This window comes from Procambarus clarkii, chromosome 83, assembly GCF_040958095.1.
Source record: "Procambarus clarkii isolate CNS0578487 chromosome 83, FALCON_Pclarkii_2.0, whole genome shotgun sequence".
NCBI lineage: Eukaryota > Metazoa > Arthropoda > Malacostraca > Decapoda > Cambaridae > Procambarus > Procambarus clarkii.
Window position 1 is genome coordinate 4,168,485 of NC_091232.1, and position 19,681 is coordinate 4,188,165.

The 19,681-nt window shown below is 36.1% G+C and overlaps 1 protein-coding gene across 26 annotated transcripts in view; it reads left to right on the top strand.

Moving 5' to 3' along the window:
• The window catches only part of cnc (NFE2 like bZIP transcription factor cap-n-collar), a 649,104-nt gene that overhangs the window by 79,246 nt on the left and 550,177 nt on the right, over window positions 1-19,681 (top strand). For all 26 annotated transcript variants that reach the window (XM_069316304.1, XM_069316302.1, XM_069316309.1 and 23 more), the window contains 2 exons: window positions 16,176-16,366; window positions 17,220-17,375. In XM_069316304.1, coding sequence (XP_069172405.1) covers window positions 16,176-16,366; window positions 17,220-17,375 — 347 coding nt within the window. The remainder of the gene's footprint in view (window positions 1-16,175; window positions 16,367-17,219; window positions 17,376-19,681) is intronic.

Here is a 19,681-nt window from a genome sequence, read left to right on the forward strand (position 1 = left end):
TTTCATGACTTGCCAAAGGTGCTTGGTAGGGTCTCAAAACCAGAAGATTATATAATTTAATGCCTTAAAGGTGAGATTTTGTACTTGTAATGCTCTTTTTGGACCTTATTGCTTTCTGTTGGATATGTCTGTCATTGTGCATTCCCTCACATTTAACAGCCCACCAGAGAACAAAGAACTTGAATGGGGCTCTAAATGAGATTGAACTCTTATAGGACCAAATATATAACTTGCTAGATCGTATGGTAACCCAATAAGGCTGTATTAAGTGTAATATTTATGCTTTTTACACTATATTTTAAATGATTAGTTATATAATATATTGTAGTTTAAAACTCCTAAATTTATAATTTTACTGAAACCACATTGCATGTTTATGAGATCATGGCCTTTGGCAACATTTATGCTTTTGGTCTGGGTGACTGAAAATGTTGTGTTGTCTCATTCAGGTGTTATCTGAATTCTTTATGATATTCTTTGCTGTTTCTTAAGTTGAATTAACTAAAATTGAGATCTGTTGAAGCCCTAAATGGTTTCCATGTGAAATGTTAATCCATAGACCAGTGGACAATGTGATGGCCTTCAACCACATGCTAAAATGTTAAGAATTGTTTTCCTTTAAAGTCATGATTGAAGATAATTTTGTATGTTTTGGTAATGTATTTTAAAAATAAGGAGAGAAAATGGAAGTGGAGGAAGAGGGAAAGACAGTTACTAGTTTAAAAGCAGTTAGAGAGAGAGTGTTACCGTATTAATTTACAAAAAAAAGATTGGGGAGGGGTTTAATGGTAAACAGTGAGAGGGAGGTGGGGAGGCTAGTGTGAGCGACATAGATTACTTTATGGTCAATATTGAGATTATCTGACTAATAGTAAATACTACCATAGGTACTGCTAAGAGCTACTCTAAATTGATGAGATCAGGATAGTAAAGCAAAAATGAATGAGTGAGTCTGCTGCATTTGCAGTGGTAATTGTATGAAGGCAATATTATCTAGAGCAGTAATTGTGTGAAGGCAATGTTTTCTAGAGCAGTAATTGTGTGAAGGCAATGTTTTCTAGAGCAGTAATTGTGTGAAGGCAATGTTTTCTAGAGCAGTAATTGTGTGAAGGCAATGTTTTCTAGAGCAGTAATTGTGTGAAGGCAATGTTTTCTAGAGCAGTAATTGTGTGAAGGCAATGTTTTCTAGAGCAGTAATTGTATGAAGGTAATGTTTCCTAGAGCAGTAATTGTATGAAGGCAATGTTTTCTAGAGCAGTAATTGTACGAAGGGGATTATCATTACTGTATCTGAACCCAGGATATCTATAACATTTTTAGTGGAATTTGTTATGTTTGTAGGTAATCATTTTTGGTAAATGTAGATTCCAGTGTGGGAAGTGTTTGGGTTAGGGCATATAAAAGCAGTGTTTACAGTTGTTCATTCCACAAGAAAAGGGTCAGTGGATTTAATGATTTGTTCTTTTTTTCTGGTAATTTTTGTTAAAAATCAGTAAATTATTTATGGCGTGATATAAATATTACTTTCTAAAATCACAACTGTATTGCTGAACTTTGAGTATGCAAGTTTTAGGACAAGAATTAATATGCTGGAAAAGATGTTTTGTAAATCAAATCATGCAATGATTTTAATATAGGATTATAACCCACACTTGTGTATTTGTGAAATTTATGTAAAAAATTTACACCAAGCCTTTCACACTCTCCTGAGTGCTTTGTTAAGGTCTGAGTGTGTGATTACATCTCAGACTTACATCTCAACGTCTAATGAGGCTGCTAATCTGGGTCCAGTCCTCTTATCCTTCTTGACCTCCTGACCAGGTCGCCTTTATTCCCAACTGCAGATGTACCTATGGGACACACAATGTCTTCTATAGAATCATGGTCATGAGTCCTTTCTGTAATCCTGCTATTCTGGGAACTGGAATTACTATTAATAGAGGTGTTCATCTTGCAGATAATGATAAATCATTATCATTAAATGATTTTAATTATAATCTGCAGGAATGTTGACAATTGTCTATTTGGATGAGTATTGTACACGTAATTACAAATAGTGTACAAAATTATGAATTTTCCTGGTAAAGAGCAATAAATTCTTTAATGAAGGTATATTATGTAATAGGAGGTTTTGCATTTAGCTGAGCAATTTTTCTATGTAGATATATAAATTCTTACAAAAGAAATAATTCCAGAAAGGGTGTTGTTGGCAGCTGTATACAAATAATAGGGTTGCTACCAAACCAGCATTGGGTCACTGTATATACCAGTATACAAGCTATAATCATCCATGTTTATATGATTGCCACATTGCATTATATACATTGGCCAAGTTTGTACTCTTGCTTCTTGGTTTAGATTAATTTATGATAATCAGGGGGCCAGCCATTGGAAGTTGACCAGATAAAATGATCTCACTTCAGTCTCTGAATGCTGAGATGAAAACATTGCATTGACTTTACTCCACAATACAATTTTATATAATGGCTCTTACAGTGAATGAGAGTGATTGTGATTTGAGTTAAAAATAAAGGTCAGATGTTAAAGTTAAGGAATGTAAACGTTGAATAAATTTGTTTTGTTACATTTCTTTGCAACTATGTGTTCAGTCATAAAGAATACTGTTTATATGGATTAGATAATACACAACATATAAATTTATAAGGTAAAAGTATCTATTATATTTTGGTAATTGTGGAGAGAACTTAATGCTGTTGCCACATATCCTGTTCTTATTATTTTAGAGCTGATTACATGAATATGGCTACAAAATGGAATGCTATACATTTGTACAAAAAATACTAAATTACTGACAATATTATTTTAAACATACTGTAAGCTGCTTATATTCTTAAGAAATATATGGGAAGGTAATATGTTACTTACAATGTAATAAAAGTATTAAACAATATAATTTTGTGCCTATAAAATTTCTTCTAAATATACAAGCAAATTATCATAATGCAAGAAGCTAATGAGTCACCAAAGGTTGTACAAGTCACTGTTTCAGCAAATCACTGTGTGTGTGCCACCGGTGTTACGCTCAGTCCTCGCTCAAATTGACAAGTCACCAATATTTTGGATACCACTCCCTGAATTGTCATCCTTGCTCTTCCTTGTCATGGTGGGGCTCGGCTCCTACATCATCACCACAGTGTCAACAAGTGTAGTAATATTACATTAATCTCATATAACAAACATAAAATGAGCAGTATAAAGAAATAAATATTTGAAGAATTTAAAAAGGACAATCTTTGGTTTGTAAAATAAATTGCCACAGAATTGAGGGCATGTGAATAAACTGCGATGTAATGTTCAAGGTTGTTTCCGGAAGGCCTTAGTAGGTCAAGATTTCAGGGTCTGTTTCGATCATGTGTTTACAGAAATTATATTCATATGTTTTTTATATTTTTTAAAAGAGTAAACAGGCTATTATTTATGTAGTTTAGTCTTTTAGTTATAGGATAGTTTTGCCTGTTGTATAAAGTTTTATTATTTTGCAGTCATAATCACAATATGCTTTCAATGCCATGGCTGTTTATACAAATGTTTTATATGTGTATATGTTTTAGATGATCATCTTTTTATTGAAATAGGATACAAGTAGACTACAGTGCATTAGTAGTTGTGTGAAGGGAGGGTATGATGTCATCTGTGATGTGTTGCTAGGAGTTCAATACTATAGCTGTTGATACTGTGATGGTGTCTGGGAAAGAATGTGACAGTCACTGTATGCCAGGTCATGCCTTCTCCAGGAGATCGTGTGTTACTTCACTGATCTCTGACACTCGGATTCTATTTTGTAACATTTCATATTGGATTTAAGGCCAGGCTTTGAGAGTGGAACAACTCTCTGAAGTAGCCACTTGAAAATATGACCAAAATAATTAATAACTAATAAATGCTTTGCCAAAATATATCAGACCCTATTACAAGTTTCATAGCTATTATATTTACTGAATTCCATTAAAATATCGTTGTTAGACTTAATATATTAATTTCCATTCTTACATTGTTTTTTGTGAGGTACACTTTTAGTAGATTAATTTATTTGCCTTAATTATAATACAGTACTGTTCTACTACTGATAATGATAATCTGTAAATAGATATGACATGAGTTTTTTTTTTATCTGATTACCACTGACAATCACTTGGAATTTAAAGGTGGTGATGGGTTCATCGACTTGGCTCTGGAATCATGGTTGTAAAATGACTTGACTCTATAGCATGACAGAGGCAAATTCAGTTTGTCGTTGTAAAATTAGCATTCGTTTCATTCATTCTTCTGTAGAAAGTGAAAGGAACCAGAAAAGAAGACTCATCCAAGGATGATGTTTATGTTCTGTACAGAAAACTATACTTGTTAACCTGTAGAGTTTTAGTGAGTACTGACTAGGCTTAGAATTCACATGTCTTAAAAGTACTGTAGTAACCAGCCTCTTATCTTAATTGGGGGCATTTTTAAATTTTTTTGCTTGTATTGTCCTTGCCTCCAGTATAGACTGTACTCATATATGTACTACACTATTTCAGCTGGATATTCCCTATCATGATAGATGGGAACTTGCTTGGGTGTTGTAGTGATCATTAATTTCCCTGAAGGTTACCTCACTGTTGAAGTTGATAAATATATTCAGTTCAACACTTATGGTGTATGTCTTGTATATTTTGAACCAAAACTAACATAGATACCTTTTGTAATCTTTAGCAGATATTAAATAACAACTTAAGTAACCATTCAAATATATCAGTATCATAATGTATTACAACATTTATATAATCTAAAAACTTGTTAATCAGAAGCAATAAGCCTTACTTACTAGTCCAAATAAGACAGTTCTGCTAAAAAATGTATATAATATAATATATATACATTCCAACTTTTTCTCCCTAGCCTCTCTTATCCTCTCCCCCCCCCCCCCTCTCCCACCCTCTCCACTTCTCATCCCTCACTCTGCCCTTTTCCCCCTTTGACACTTCTTGCCTCTTATAACCCTTTCTTCCAGACGCCTCCCCAATTTCCCCCCCCCCCTCTCTCTCTACCTGTCTCCTTCCTTCTGTCCATATCTCTGTCTCTGTGTGTTGTCTGGTTTTCTTCCTTTCTCTTTTTGGCTCTGGCCAACCCAGTCTCTCTGCAAGCCTATCTGTCTCTGTTTCTATATGTCACTGTATCTGTCTGTATGTCAGTTTCTTTCTCATTCTGTCTGTTTGCAGCCTAATGGTGTGAAATATTAAAAAAATATAATTGTTACCCATTTGCTTTGAGAAAGGGACAGGGTTTGAGAAAACCTTTGAAGCTGTGGGAGGAGTGTCTGTTTTATGCTACTTCAGCCAAAGTATGAATATCAGAATATTTATGTTGATTCCCCAAAATCAGTGAATAATAGTGTATGTACCTGTATATATTACTACAGTATAAGAAAAATATTTGTTTTGGATTTTTTTTTTCAAAATATTTAGGTAGGTAGCCTCAGATAGTGCCAAAAATCATCATGGAAGTCAAAATGAGACCCCAAGCATGCTTTTCCCTCTTGAATTCAGGTGACTTTGACCAGCCTATGTCCATCCTGCAGCCCCCCTGCCCATTCCCCCCTGCAACATTGTGTGTGTGACTAGTGCCAAGCATCGGCCCTCCAACTTTGGACTTTCAAACAGACTTTCTCTTATAGATTTAGATTATTGTATACAAAACAGGATTAATTACAAAAAATGGAGCACAGTTAGATATATTGCAGGTTGAAGAGTTCTTGTGGATCCTCAGACTTTGGGCAGGGACCAAGAATGCAGCAGGCATTTTCCCTATGGATAGTTACACTAAGGTTACACTAAGGTAAAGGAAACTTGCTTTCCTTGGGTCTCTTGTTGTTTCAATGAAAAGGAAAGGAAGAATACAATGGCAATATTAAAGCTAGTTTATATATACAGAAATACCTTATTAGCTAGGTATTTTTATAATTAGATAATAGATGCAGCTAAATACTATACATAAAAAGATATTAGAATGGTACAAATAATTGATGTTATGATACAATTTTCTCTTTCACTCTCACTCACTTTTGCTTTTCTTCTGTCTCTCTTTCTCTGATATGAGAGATTACATCATATCATTGTGTGGTATATAATAATAAAAAAGTTTTTACAGTAAAATACAGAGGGGATACATATAAATCGGGTTCAGAAGAATGGGTATTCACTGCAAATTTTTTTACTAAAAGATAATGGCAATTTTCTGTTGTCACAAGAACAAAACCCCCAAAGGCAGATTCCTTTAGATCAAGCTGACTATTGTTTTGATTCTGAGAAGCAAGGTACCAAAAAAAATAGCAACAGCTAACCTTAAATCCTGTTAATCAGCAACATACCCGAGGAAAAATGCCAACCAGCGTATTATACTGCTTTAAAAGTGGTTTCACTTCACCAGTGGCTACACAGAGGCTGGATATTTTTACTAATTAATGTTTAAATAAATTTAATCTAGAACTTTTAGCATGACTACAGTTTGCAATGTTTTATCCATATGATATATAGTTTTAGTTGTTTGACTGTTTGATAAACTTAAGTATGATGTGATGTCCAACCTGCACATAATAAAGTGAAGAATGACGATGTTTTGGTCTGTCCTGCACCATTATCAGGTCATGTAATTATGTGACTTGATAATGTGTCCAGGATGGTCAGAAATGTTGTCGTTTCTTCATTTTCTGATGTGTGGTTTTGACATCATATCTTCAGCCACTTTATTGTGACTCATCATCTGCTTAAGAGCGATGTTTTAATGGGAACATTTTCTATTACAGTATAATTATGTAATGTAATGAAACAATTCTTTATGCTCTGTCATTAAATACTGTTAATGTAATACACACATTTTCAGCTTGTCTCGTGTGTGTGTGTGTGTGTGTGTGTGTCTTGGTGAATGAGGTGTGAGTCAGCATTAAATCACAAGGCCTCCAGTTAACATCCTAGCATATAATTATGTATAACAATGCCCCCCTGTGTCAGACAATTTGAAGTGAAGAAAAATGTATTAGTTTGCTTAAATTAAAAATTTTGAGTGTTCTTAATGCACACACAACTCTTGTTGTGGTGTATGAATAGGGTAGGTTAGTTAGGTGCTGTGATCCTTTAGACAAACTTTAAATTAATCCTGTTGTATGTCAAAGTGTTACCTCCTTTTCTTTGTATATTTTTGCTTCTTTAACTTGGTTTTAAGTTCCCTACATTTGAAACCAGAGAAAGCAAAGTATGAATGGTTTGGGATGTTGTATTAATGAAGCCCTTAATGGAGAATGAAGCCCTTAATGGAGAATGAAGCCCTTAATGGAGCCCTTAATGTGGCCCTGCGGGCCACTCTAAGCAACAGCCTAGTGGACCAAACTCTCACAAGTCAAGCCTGGCCTCAGGCCGAGCTTGGGGAGTAGAAGAACTCCCAGAACCCCATCAACCAGGTATCAACCAGGAGAAGATTGGGTTGGATGACAGGTGTGGGCAGCTTGGAGGGATGGGCACAGGGGCTATGAATCCAGTACCCATAGTCACAAACTGATAGAGGGAGCATCTGGCATGTAGATGATTGTGACATATAGATGATAATATGCATTAGGGGAATTTAAGAATACAAAGGATTAAGATTAAAGGACCTGGGTTGGATAGGGGCAGGGATATTAAGTTTTTATTCTCAAGGTTGACAGGGATTACTGTCATACTTGCAGATTGCTGTTGTCTGATTTGTATACATTTTATTGACTGTTCTGCAGTGAAATAAATTTCCAGGATGTAGACATATTTTAAGAGGATTTAGCTTTTTAATTATTTATATATAGTACAATATTATTAGAAAAACTATTTTGTGAATTGAAATACACAAGTGATAAATTATTACACAAAAATCATACTCAGTATGGCATTCAAGTTTGTAAATGGTAATTTTTTGTTATTCACACATGACAAATTAGCATATGAGCTGTATGGCAGGAAAGTATCCGTATGATGAAAATGTACATGTACTGTAGTGATATATTAATACTGTAAATATATTTACAGTAGCTTTTAGTAGTTAGATAGGTAAAATATCTAGCAGCAGATGTTACTTTCCACTCTTAAGATATGGGATAGCTGAATGGAAATTGTGGTTGTTCTAAGTAGGATTTATAATACTGTATATGAGGAAAGAAACAGCCAGAATATACTAATACAGTGTAGACCTATTATAGTAATATTAAAGTACTCAATATGATGATTAAGGCAGATAAGTGAGAACAAAATTATTTTTATACTGTATATTAATATGTAATATGAATGATGTGTTGGTAGTGTTGCCTGGGAAGCAGAGTGGGGGGGGGGATGGTGGGGGCAGGTAAACTGGTGGGGCTGCGGAGGGTACCTTGACCTGTTGTTGGATTAATTACCCTGGTGGGGCTCGTACCCTGATGGTGATATAATGGAACATACACAATACCATACCACTATCAATTTCACCCTCAGAAATGTACTGTTAACCTCTTATTGTTATTTTCTGTGTCATATGTATTGCTAATGAGTAAATTTAGCCTCTTTAATTGCATGTACAGTATTGTATTTTGAAAATTTAATAGTAATTAAATATCAATATCAATTTGCTGAAAGTTCTTTCTGGTCCATTAACTACTCTTAATAACTAAATCTTGGATCTCTTAAATTAAAATAATTAAGCTAGATTGGTTAAATAACTCTGAAATATTGGAATAAATGTTTCAAACTAAAATGGGTTAAATAAAATAAATTACCCTGTACAGGTATTCCCTTTATAGTTAAAAGCAATGACTCATTAAAATAAACACAAGTTTATTAAAAGAGGAAACAAGTAAATAATTTTATTTTTTAGCAAGAAAATATTCCATTTACGGTGTTAGTGGTGCACTCATTAATGGTGTTACACTTTAATAAGCAAAAACAACCTGTTATAGGGTCAGGAGGCCCAAATACATTACCAGGCTTACCTGAAAACTGTTGGTTTCATGATCATTTGTGTTTGAGAATGTATTTAAAGCTAAGAGAAGAGATTCAAAGGCCAAGGAACTCTGAATGGATCTTTGATGGAGAGCTTCAAATTTACTCTTTTTTTTTTTTTTTTAAGTAATTTTTTTATGTGGTGTTTTAATTTAATACTTATTTTTATATGAAATATTTATAACAGTAGAAACATTGGGGTAGTTAATGTATAATTAAATTATATACAAAATATGTACTGTATATTATAAGTGCTGGCAGAGTTTGTCCATTACAATGTCTGAAAGGTGGCCAGCCCTTTGAGAGGGGGCTATAGTTGCCTACCATATAGGGGCTAATCGAGCTTTAGGGAGGCGGACCCGACTGAGCTGCGTGAGACAATTGGACTTTTGAAGATTATGGTGGGAGATGATGGGAGGTACTCCATGACTGTGTAAGTCAGCCTCTGTCCATAGTCCTCTCTTAAAGTTAGGTACACTCAGCAGGAGATATTTCCTACCTTGTCGAATTATGAAAATTGGCTTTCATTAATCTCACCTGTCAAAGTCACAGCTATTGAATGTCTGCCGCTACGTTGAACAATGTGGGTTGGGTTGCCATCTGTATGATGATCGTGTGCTGCTTGTGTAAGGATAAGTTGTAAGTGTAACAGTATTAAAGATACTTGGGTACTTGTGGAGCTTATGCATGAAAAACTACCGATTGAACAATATCAGAAATTTTTAATTATAATTTGATTTGTGTAAGAGAAAACGTAGTTTGGGGTTGCCCAGTTGGCGGCACATGATGATTGCTGGGGGGTAGCGTTTGGGGCGTCCCAGCGGGATATTGGCGGCAGCATTGTGCGATGGGATATCCGGCTGGCGTTAGTCAACCCCTTGTGGGACTAACCCTTCATGGTATTCACCCCCCCCCCCCAGCTGGCCTCCCTCTAAACTCCCCACCCCCCTCAAAAGTGTAGTACCCCCCAACTGCTGGAGGAGGAGGGTCTTTGTTACACCATTTGGCCAAGTTTCCTGTTCGGTGCGCAGCCATATTGGCGGGGTGGCTGATAGCCTACCACCTGTCTGGTGCTAGTCCTTCCCAGTTGTTGCTCCAACAGTGTTGTAGAATAGATGTGTTCAGTTGTAGTGGTGTTGGTAGTGTGATCATGCCAAGCTGATGGTTCTTATTTACAGTGATGAACAGTGAGATGAGAGTAGTGAGATAGTGATCCTAGTGGCTGCTGCTTAGTTGCATTAAAACCCTTTGATCATAAAAAATTATATTCAAAATATAGTGAAATGTGTGAAACAAAGAGTTTCATTGGAACTGCTATATCAACAACTTCTCTTGTGCACGTCAATTTGTGAAGGACATTGTGTGCAAAACTACTTTGCATAAGTAAATAAATTGTCTTTGCAGAAGTAAATAAAATACAGTAATAATAACCTTGAAATTTGAGTGAAGAAGCTGAAGGATGTATACTGTGTAAGTGTTACATAAATAATGTTTTCAGTATTTAGGATGAATGCTCAGTGGTTTGACATTTTATCACTTGGTATAATACAGTAGCTGGAATTACCTTAGATAATATCTGCCCATGGACACCAAGGAAATTCTTAAATATAAATACTGTGCTATAGTTAATTTCTGGTAAAAAAAAAATAAGGTTGCCTCATTTTCTTTTGATTTTTTAATTAAAATATTTGATTTATGTAATGCGTTAAATTAATGCATCAAAAATTATATGATTTAATATTGTACATATTTCTATAAATGTTCATGTTACAATTTACTGTATATGTATAGAAATGAAACTCGTATGTGGCCAGTAACGACTTTTAGTTTATGTGGAAAAGATTTTGGTCGTGTTGTGCTTTGAGAATAGAATCATTAATCATATTGGGGCCATTGATGGTGTGGTGAGGGAGGTCCAGGTAGACCCAAGCTGGCAGGAGGCACACTAATGTTGCTGGCTTATGGGTGGTGGGCTCTCACTTACTCAAATGTCTTATACTGTATATTTATTTTATATATTTATTTTTTTTCATAACTACTATTGAGGAAAGGTAGTACACTAGGCAAAGTTTCCTACAAGTTCATTCCATAGCTGCAATATATTTGTTATAGTAATGATCTTAGCAGCAAACTGTTATATTCCAATGTTTTTATATACATGTTGTTTGTTATTTTAGATTCAGGTACTCTGAACAAAATGTTCCAAGCAACACGGGCTATGGTGAGCCCGTCGTACTCACCTGGCTCAGGAGATGTGCATGTTTTTATAATTACAGGAATAAAAGGGGCAGTGTGATTAATTATACAAGTAATACATACAGGTAATGTATTTAGAATTTGTATAGTTTTAAATATTGCTAGTGCAGATTTGTTATAAAGAATCTGTATAGCATTAGAATTATAAAGTTAGCAAACAACATGAATAAGTGAATTTGCCCAGTTTGGAGAACTTGGAAAATATGAATAATGAGTGGTAAAAGAAAATTTTGTGTTTATTAAATTTATATGTTGAAGAGACAGCAAATTTGAGTTAAAGGTTTGATATTAACTGTTTTGGGTTAAGTTATTATTACAGTTATATGAGGAAGAATATTCTCAGGTAATATAATAATAGCAGACCAAATATCATCACAATATGCTGTAATTTGCCAATTCATGATTAGATGAAAAATCATAATTCAATTAATACATCATTATTATTGAATTTTTACATAAATTTGAAGAATATATTATTTAGCCATTGTCCTTTGTTATTCAATTGTAAATTGTATCATATTTTTATCGACCAGTTTTTGGGCTGTATTTTACTTGGTGTGCAAATTAATGATTAATGACAGTTTTTGAGTGGTGTGTTTTTAGTGGTGTTTGGAGTGTTTTGGGGGTAATTAAATTAATACTTCAGTATTTTGTTTTCAAACTGTTTTATGTTAAGGATATTATTCTTGACAGTGCACAATGGGGGGGGGGGGGAATCCTCTCCTTCATGCTACAGTACTTGCTTACCCATGTATTAAAGGGTGTCACTTGCTGTGTGTGTCATCCATGCGTACAGTGATCAGTCATGATGACTTGACACACCTCTCATTTGAACACTCACCCAACACCCCACCCTCAGGCTGTGAACACTCACCCAAGACCCCACCCTCAGGCTGTGAACACTCACCCAAGACCCCACCCTCAGGCTGTGAACACTCACCCAAGACCCCACCCTCAAGCTGTGAACACTCACCCAACACCCCACCCTCAGGCTGTGAACACTCACCCAACACCCCACCCTCAAGCTGTGAACACTCACCCAACACCCCACCCTCAGGCTGTGAACACTCACCCAACACCCCACCCTCAAGCTGTGAACACTCACCCAACACTCCACCCTCAGGCTGTGAACACTCACCCAAGACCCCACCCTCAAGCTGTGAACACTCACCCAACACCCCACCCTCAGGCTGTGAACACTCACCCAACACTCCACCCTCAGGCTGTGAACACTCACCCAACACCCCACCCTCAGGCTGTGAACACTCACCCAACACTCCACCCTCAGGCTGTGAACACTCACCCAAGACCCCACCCTCAAGCTGTGAACACTCACCCAACACTCCACCCTCAGGCTGTGAACACTCACCCAAGACCCCACCCTCAAGCTGTGAACACTCACCCAACACTCCACCCTCAGGCTGTGAACACTCACCCGACACTCCACCCTCAGGCTGTGAACACTCACCCGACACTCCACCCTCAGGCTGTGAACACTCACCCGACACTCCACCCTCAGGCTGTGAACACTCACCCGACACTCCACCCTCAGGCTGTGAACACTCACCCGACACTCCACCCTCAGGCTGTGAACACTCACCCGACACTCCACCCTTAGGCTGTGAACACTCACCCAACACTCTACCCTTAGGCTGTGAACACTCACCCAACACTCCACCCTCAGGCTGTGAACACTCTCCCAACACTCCACCCTTAGCCATGGCAACAATCAATACACCACCCTCAGCCATGGCAACAATCGCTCAACACACCACCCTCGGCCATGGCAACAATCAATACACCACCCTCGGCCATGGCAACAATCGCTCAACACACCAACCTCAGCCTTGGCAACAATCACCCAACACACCACCCTCAGTCTGTGAACAATCAATCAACACAGCACTTAACCATGGCAACAATCACTCAGCACACCACCCTCAGCCATGGCAACAATCACCCAACACACCACCCTCAGTCTGTGAACAATCAATCAACACAGCACTTAACCATGGCAACAATCACCCAACACACCACCCTCAGCCATGGCAACAATCACCCAACACACCACCCTCAGCCATGGCAACAATCACTCAACAGACCACCCATTAAATGTAAATTATTCTTATTGATTACTATTTTTGTGATATTAATTTATGGCAAAAAAAGTCTTGAAATTTTTGCATTTCCTCTCACATATTAGTGACTTTTCCCCCATGTCTGGGCCAGACAGGAAAATACAGTATTGTATAGCAGTCACAGTGTCAGTCGGTCCTGTCTATAAATATAATCTCCCAAAACCATTATTGCTTCAAGATAATTTAGAAAATAGAGCAAATAATGATTTGAAAGAGATCATATGTCGTGGTAAAATACTCTTGCTTTGATGAGAAATATTTAATAGATTAATGTTCTATTTTTATCCCCAAGTGGATTAAATTGACAAAGTCATTTTTTGTACGACTTGTTTTGTTATGTTTCTTGCCGCTCATCACCATTCAGATTTAATCTAAGCATTGTGTATTGGCTAAATATAAAGAATTAGATCATTTTATAATATAGTTAGCTAATGTAATTATAATGCACCATAATTAACTTTTGATAATGCTATTTGTGGACAAGTATAATATTTCTGTTAAAGAAAACCTCAGAAAAATGTAAATTTGAAGGTAGAGAGCTATGCTGTAACTGAATATATCTACATTGAAATTCTAAGTGAAATTCTGTTGATTTATATTATTATCCGTCCATTTGTTATAACTCACCAAACCCTGTTAAAAATATTGTATGGTATATTTTGTCAGATGTGGTAGATAAAGTTCATGGCTATTGCTGATATTGTATATAGATATGAAAAGATAAATACAGCACATGGTAATGCAATTGTTAAATTAAAAAGTTGTCTTAGATATATATGTTTACTTGAATCTTATGTTACAAATATTGAGTGTAAACTTGAAGCATTGATGGGCCTTGTAGTACGGTGGTCTGTGTTCTCAACTCACACTTGAGGATTGCAGTTTCAATCCCTAAGCAGAACGGAATTGAGCATGGTTTCTTTCACCTGATGCCTGTGCTCACCTAGCATTGAATAATTACCTAGGAGTTAGACAGGTGTTGTGGGTTGAATCCTGGGGAAGGTTGGTAATTCAACCTGGGGTGGCCTTGATACAAGTCTAAGTACGGGCTTCCTCTTTCCAACAACGGAAAATTAATTTGTAATTGTACAAAATATTTATTTAAAGTAATGTTACTTTAAGTGATATTGATCTGAAAACTCAGACCAAGACCAGGGTTATTTTTGGGGACTTTTAATAGGGTTAAGATGTAATGTTCAGCTTTTCCTTCATACAACCATAGTTTTCAAATTTCTTGTACATCTCATTACAATTATTTAATTAAAAATGCAGTCAAGATTTACGCAATTATTCAACAACTTAATGATTTATGAATAATTATATTGGTTGTGTTATATTGTTGTTAACATTAACATTGTATTTTTGTCATTATGTAAGCTTGAGTTATTTTTTCATATTAATAATATGCAAAAATATCCTAGAATGCATGCATTTTTTAACAATTGAGAAGGGTGTACATTTTATGTTTACACAATACAGCATAGGCCTACTGTATATGAAAATAGAATGTTTACAGTCTCTTCATTTACTGGTCATGGTGTAGTTAATTATTTATTGCTTCAATTATTACAGTATTTGTTCTTCCCTTGTAGTAAGGGGTAAACTTTCGCTGGGTGAAAACTGAAAGTTATACAGTATTGGTGTTAGGAATGTCATCACTCATTCTTTTCCTATGTATTGGTTGGGTATTAATTTTCAGCCATGTTATTGTGATTTATTCAATGCTGTACAGATAAATTTAGCTTAGATTTGCTTAGATAAAAATGAAGTAATGGTAATTGCAAACACAAATGATGTAGCACATGACTCACTGTCAATATCGGAAGACGCTACATTAATCATTTTGCTGGCAGTATTACTGCCACTGTGCAGTCATCCAGCTAATTAGAAAATGTAACATTTAAAATGCTGACTTGCTGCATGTATCTATTTTTAGACTTTTTTAAGATTGCAAGACATTTTATTGTGATATATTACTTTCTTCAAATGAAGAGCTCTGCAATACTAGACCCAGAGAATTTTGATGAAAGTATCATGACAAGTAACTTATGCATATGTGTATATCCTTGTTTTTGTACAATAATTTATGTATACATGTATAGTCACTAATTAAAAATTTATATAAAATACTGGATATATTGTATTTATTTGAAACTACTGTACTGTATGCCTGTAATTAGAACTAGTTTTCTATCTGCTTTCATGTTCATGCATTATTGTTTATTAAGATAAAAGCAAAGTTGTTTTAGTTAGAGAGCCTTATTTGTGTTAGAAACCACAATATGTCATACATTTTTATGATTTTGTAAGTGATTCTCATAATGGGTTGTTTACTCATCATGACAAATTCTGTATTCATTATCATATGAATATCTTTCAAATACTTTGCTGTATTGTATATCTATTCAAATTTATTTATTGCAGTACATACAGTATATGCAATATTAATGATTTATTGTTGCATTTTACATACTGAATATGTAGATGATGAGTCAAAATAATGTGGCTGAGGATATGATAACCAAACCACACATCAAAAAATGGAGGAAAGACAATGTTGATAACAGTCCTTGAGGTTACCTTACCTTGAGGTGCTTCCGGGGCTTAGCGTCCCTGCGGCCCGGTCGTCGACCAGGCCTCCTGGTTGATCAGGTATGGGTCCCTGATCAGTTTCTGACGGATCAAAACGTCATCGTTTCTTCATTATCTGATGTATGGTTTGGTCATCATGCTGAAATATAAGACTGTTACTTCATTAATTTATTCAAGTCTTTGGTTATTTTGCCTGCAGGTGAACAGTTACTCTCACCTGAGAGCCAAATCAGTGGAGGAGACGTGACGTTTGAGCCAGTGTCACCCCTAAACTCTCCTTCCTTCACACTTAATGAGACGGTGCCAGAACTGAACCTCGATTTCAACCTTGACGAGGCACTTAAGTTTGTTGGACTTAATTGCTCCGAGACTGGAGAGACAACTTGGAAGGTACATTACTACTAATACTTTTTTGTCAATATTTTTTCTTAACAAAAAAAATATTTATTTTATAGAACTCTCACTTAATTAAAGTATATGTAGCATTTATTTTATGAAAGATGTAGAGACGAAATTAAAATTTAGATGAAAAGGTAATTTATATATTAAAATAAAAAGCTAAGTATTATTTCTATTTTCAACCAATACAACCAAGAGTATTGACTAGTTTTTATCTATATATTTTAATTTGTGTAATCTATTAGATACAATATTGACCAAGTCTCATCACCATATTGCTGTTCTTGATATACTGTATATTTATAGTAATTGTCATGAAATGGAATAACTGTTATCAAAGCTGCTGGAGAGCTCATTAATTATGCCTTTATAAAATGAGACAATAATAAAAATGCACCATGTGTGCTGATAATGGTATTAACACAAGACCAAGCCACAGTATAACTATACAAATGTTGTGGATTGTATTGTGATTCAATACCTAACTAAAATTTGGGCCAGATTTATGATTATTTATTTTTATTGCAGCTTTATAGGCAATCATTATGTACTATACAATACGTATAGTCAAGAGGCAGCAGCGTATTGTAGTGGAGAACGAACCTTTAAAATTGGTTATGTCAGTTATGACTTGAGTTATTAAAACTGTAGAGAAATTATTAATCAGTTTAAAGTTTTTTTTTATTTAGTACCGATTATTTGAAAATTATATATAAAACCTAGTCATACAAATGATAAAATGTAAGACTTCATTTTGGTATACTGTATAATGGTTTTTGGCTAACTGAATACAGTATTATACATACTGTACAGTATATGGTACTATATTTTTATTTTTTTACAGTTGTCTGAATCTGATAGCAACTCAGACGAGGTTGGAAAGTCAGTTTCGGAGAAAGAAAAGGAAGAAAGTGAAGATAGTTTGGACGCTCTGAACGATACCCTGGACGACATGATACAGGCCTCCCAGCTCCATTCACATCACCCACGATCACTACAGGTAAGTAAACATGTCTGCCATATTGTTTTTCTTTCCTTTTTTATGTAGATTTAACAGTTGGCGTGTAATGTCATCCTCCAGCATATATGCAAATGGAAGTCTATCAATTTGCATTTACATTTCATTTTTGCATCTGACAAAATTCAGAATGATATATTTACCTGAATTTACCCAAGGACCACCATCTCTAGTGGCTTCAAAAGGGACAGGAGGCAGGTGAGTTGGCAAAAGTCCCCCACTGTTGTTTTTGAGAATTTTTTCCAGTTAGTTTTTCAACTGGAGTACTACTAGTGATCTGCATTTATGGCTTTGGCAGATAGACGATTTTATGGATTTATTACATTATAGGTGAAAATGCATTTCCCCGTTGTCTGCCCTTCATTGTGGCTGATTGAGCTGAAAACTGTTGCGAGTTGTGAGTTTTCATTGGACCTATTAAAGATGTGGTCTGAATTTATATTTTTCAATTCGTTCAGTATTTTAAAGATCTAGATGGGAATTAGTCCCATTATGTCTGGTTTGTAATGTTATTAGTTCAAAGCCCACAACCTTTCCTGGTATGTGAGTTGAATTAGTTCTGGGATGACTTTTTTTTTAGCTTTGAAATTTTTCCGAAGCAGATATGTCCTTTCTAAAGTGAAGACTCCATGGTTGGATATAGTACTGCAGATGTCTCTTTGAAGTGATGGTGTATGATACAGATGTACTGTATTACTATTCAAATGTAGAACAGTTTTATCTGAGGGAAGAATACATGAGATGAGTATGATACCTGGTTGATACCTGGTTGATTGGGTTCTGGGAGTTCTTCTACTCCCCAAGCCCGGCCCGAGGCCAGGCTCGACTTGTGTCGAGCCAGTATGCTGTGTACCAGTATGCTGGTAAGTATGATAAGCCACTGGACAGAAAACTAGTGGCTTGACAAAGGTCCCAATATTATTCCTGGGGGATTTTTTTCTAGTTGATTTTTGAACTGATGTGCTGCCTTCTACCTGCTTTGTCTGGGTTGTGAAGTACAGTGTGTGGCCATGTGGGGGGTTGTGAAGTAGAGTATGTGGTCATGTGGGGGGTTGTGAAGTACAGTATGTGGTCATGTGGGGGTTGTGAAGTACAGTATGTGGTCATGTGGGGGTTGTGAAGTACAGTATGTGGTCATGTGTGGTTGTGAAGTACAGTGTGTGGTCACGTCTGGGTTGTGAAGTACAGTATGAGGTCATGTGGGGGGGATATGAAGTACTGTACAGTATGTGGTCATGTGGGGGTTATGAAGTACAGTATGTGGTCACGTCTGGGTAATAACATTGTTTGGCAGTAATGGTGTTGGAAGTGGCAGTAATAGTATCATTATTGCTGGACAAGGATGTATACATGTATACAAGTGTATACACCATTCTCTGTGTATACACAGTTTATTTCAGTCCTGAACTATTTTCAGGACCAATGTAGGCCAGTAGGCTATTATGGTAGCCTTGTAACCCTCCAATATAACCCTGACGCCAAATCACTATTGCTGACTAGCAGATACACATACACACACAGAGCAGAAGTAAAGTATACTTGCAGATTAGAAGTATACTAGTGTCACGGCTAGTATACTTCACCCCTTCACTAGGGTCCTGATAGCTGAGTGAACAGCGCTCAGGATTTGTAGTCCTTAGGAACCCTGAGGTTCCGGGTTCGATCCCCGGTGGAGACGGAAACAAACGGGCAGAGTTTCTTTCACCTTGATGCCTCTGTTGACCTAGCAGTAAATAGGTACCTCGGAGTTAGACAGCTGCTACGGGCTACTTCCTGGGGGGGGGGGGGATAACAAAAAGGAGGCCTGGTCGAGGACCGGGCCGCGGGGACGCTAAGCCCTGCAATCCTCTCGAGATAACCTCAAAATAACAGCATTAATTGGTTGTCCTTACACCCAATACCAAGCCTAGCCATTATTATTATTATTATTATTTGTATTATTATTATTATTATTATTATTATTATTACGACTAAAATAAAGGAATTTTTTAAGTTTGGAAATGTTTTTAACATTAATCTTAGACCAAAAAAATTATAACAAAATTTTTATTTCATTCTTATTAGAACCAAAGGTCAGGTGCTTTGTGTAGTAGTGCGAACCATTTAGGGGTTGACTGGAGGCGTCACAGCGGTCATGGCAACAATACAAGTGTAAATAATGATGGCTGTGATAATAACAAAATAAAATGTGAATTCATCGCCAAATGTTCATAGCAAGCAAACAAGAGTGGCACATTTATATCAGTTAACCGAGTTTACTGTGCATACAGTCGAGTTGTCATTACCGG